The following is a 1,401-nucleotide window of genomic DNA, read 5'->3' as shown; positions in this document are numbered from 1 at the left end:
TTTTTAAATAAATAATTGATAAATTAAAATTTGTTATATATAAAATATATATAAAGAGGAGAGGGATATATATTTTTTTTCAGCGTTCAAGATTGGAGAAACGGATGAACAGCGACGTTATATGGTGTGTGGCGATTTTAATTGTTTTATGCGTGATAGGGGCGGCCGGTTGCCGTTTCTGGCTATCCGAATATTCCGATTTAACGTTTGTCCCATTCATACCGATCCTCCAGGATGCTTATTACGAAAGTATGCTAACGTTCTGGACGTTCGTCATTATTCTCCAAGTGATGATACCTTTAAGCCTTTACGTCACTCTCGAAATGGCGAAAGTTGGCCAGGTTTATCACATTGGACACGATATCGCCCTTTACGACTCGGAGACGGGACGCTCGGCCGAATGCCGTGCGCTCAACATTACAGAGGAATTGGGTCAGGTGGGTGAGACATGATCGATTTCTATTCCATTCCATTTCACAACTGATGATCTCGATGAAGAGGGGAATTGTTTTCTTTTCTTTTTTTTTTTTCTTTTTTTTTCCTTTTTTTTTTTCCCTTTTTTTTTTTCTTCTTTTTTTTTTTTTTATTCTTAATATAGGTGCAGTATATATTCTCTGATAAAACTGGCACGCTCACTGAAAATAAAATGCTGTTTAGACGGTGCGCCGTGGGTGGACAGGATTATTCGCACGGCGGAGATGGTGAAAATTTGATACCTTCTTCGCGATTGAAGGAAGATCTTCTTATAGGTACATTTAGGCAACATCTTCAAGAATTTCTAATCGTATTGGCGATATGTAATACGGTTGTGGTCAATTCTCAACCTCATTACGACACCATGAACTCGAGCGGAGTGATCGAAGAGCCTCGGAAGAACGGCAACGAAGAAACTGGAAGGTACGATTTTTTTTTATTCCTTATTAATCAATTAAGCAAGATTTCTTTATCATTTCTATTCGTTCCAGATACACAAGAATGATAGATTCTCGAAGTTTAACACCTTCGCCAATTATACCTTTATCGGCACTTCGCACTACAAATAGCCCCGATGAAAACGTATCGTCGATCTCTTCTATGGTGGAAATTGAATCCGCTCTTCACAATTCCACCAAACTGTCCAATAAATTGTCGAGGTGTGATAATTAATAATTCTTTGCCATTTATAATGTGTGATTTTTATATATATATATATATATAAATATAATAAATTTTAGAATGAATAAATAAATTGTTTGCAGGCCAAAATTCTTAAACGTAACGTCGATATCGAGCCTAGGAATAGGATTACTTGGAAGAAAATTGTCACCGAACGGTGAGCACAAGAGACGCAGCCCACTAAGTCCCGTTATTGATGGAAAGAGCGGAGACGAATTGTTACCTAGAGCCGCTATTTACGAAGCG

At 37.7% G+C, this 1,401-nt stretch overlaps 1 protein-coding gene across 1 annotated transcript in view; it reads left to right on the top strand.

Moving 5' to 3' along the window:
* The window catches only part of LOC102678315 (probable phospholipid-transporting ATPase VD), an 18,487-nt gene that overhangs the window by 13,297 nt on the left and 3,789 nt on the right, over positions 1-1,401 (top strand). Inside the window, exons 7-10 of the mRNA XM_031513852.1 lie at positions 27-437; positions 599-897; positions 966-1,133; positions 1,239-1,398. Coding sequence (XP_031369712.1) covers positions 27-437; positions 599-897; positions 966-1,133; positions 1,239-1,398 — 1,038 coding nt within the window. The remainder of the gene's footprint in view (positions 1-26; positions 438-598; positions 898-965; positions 1,134-1,238; positions 1,399-1,401) is intronic.

Source organism: Apis dorsata, unplaced genomic scaffold, assembly GCF_000469605.1.
Source record: "Apis dorsata unplaced genomic scaffold, Apis dorsata 1.3 scaffold_772, whole genome shotgun sequence".
In the NCBI taxonomy this organism is placed as follows: Eukaryota; Metazoa; Arthropoda; class Insecta; order Hymenoptera; family Apidae; genus Apis; species Apis dorsata.
The sequence above is the reverse complement of the archived record's forward strand: the minus strand, read 5'-3'. Positions and strand labels throughout refer to the sequence as shown.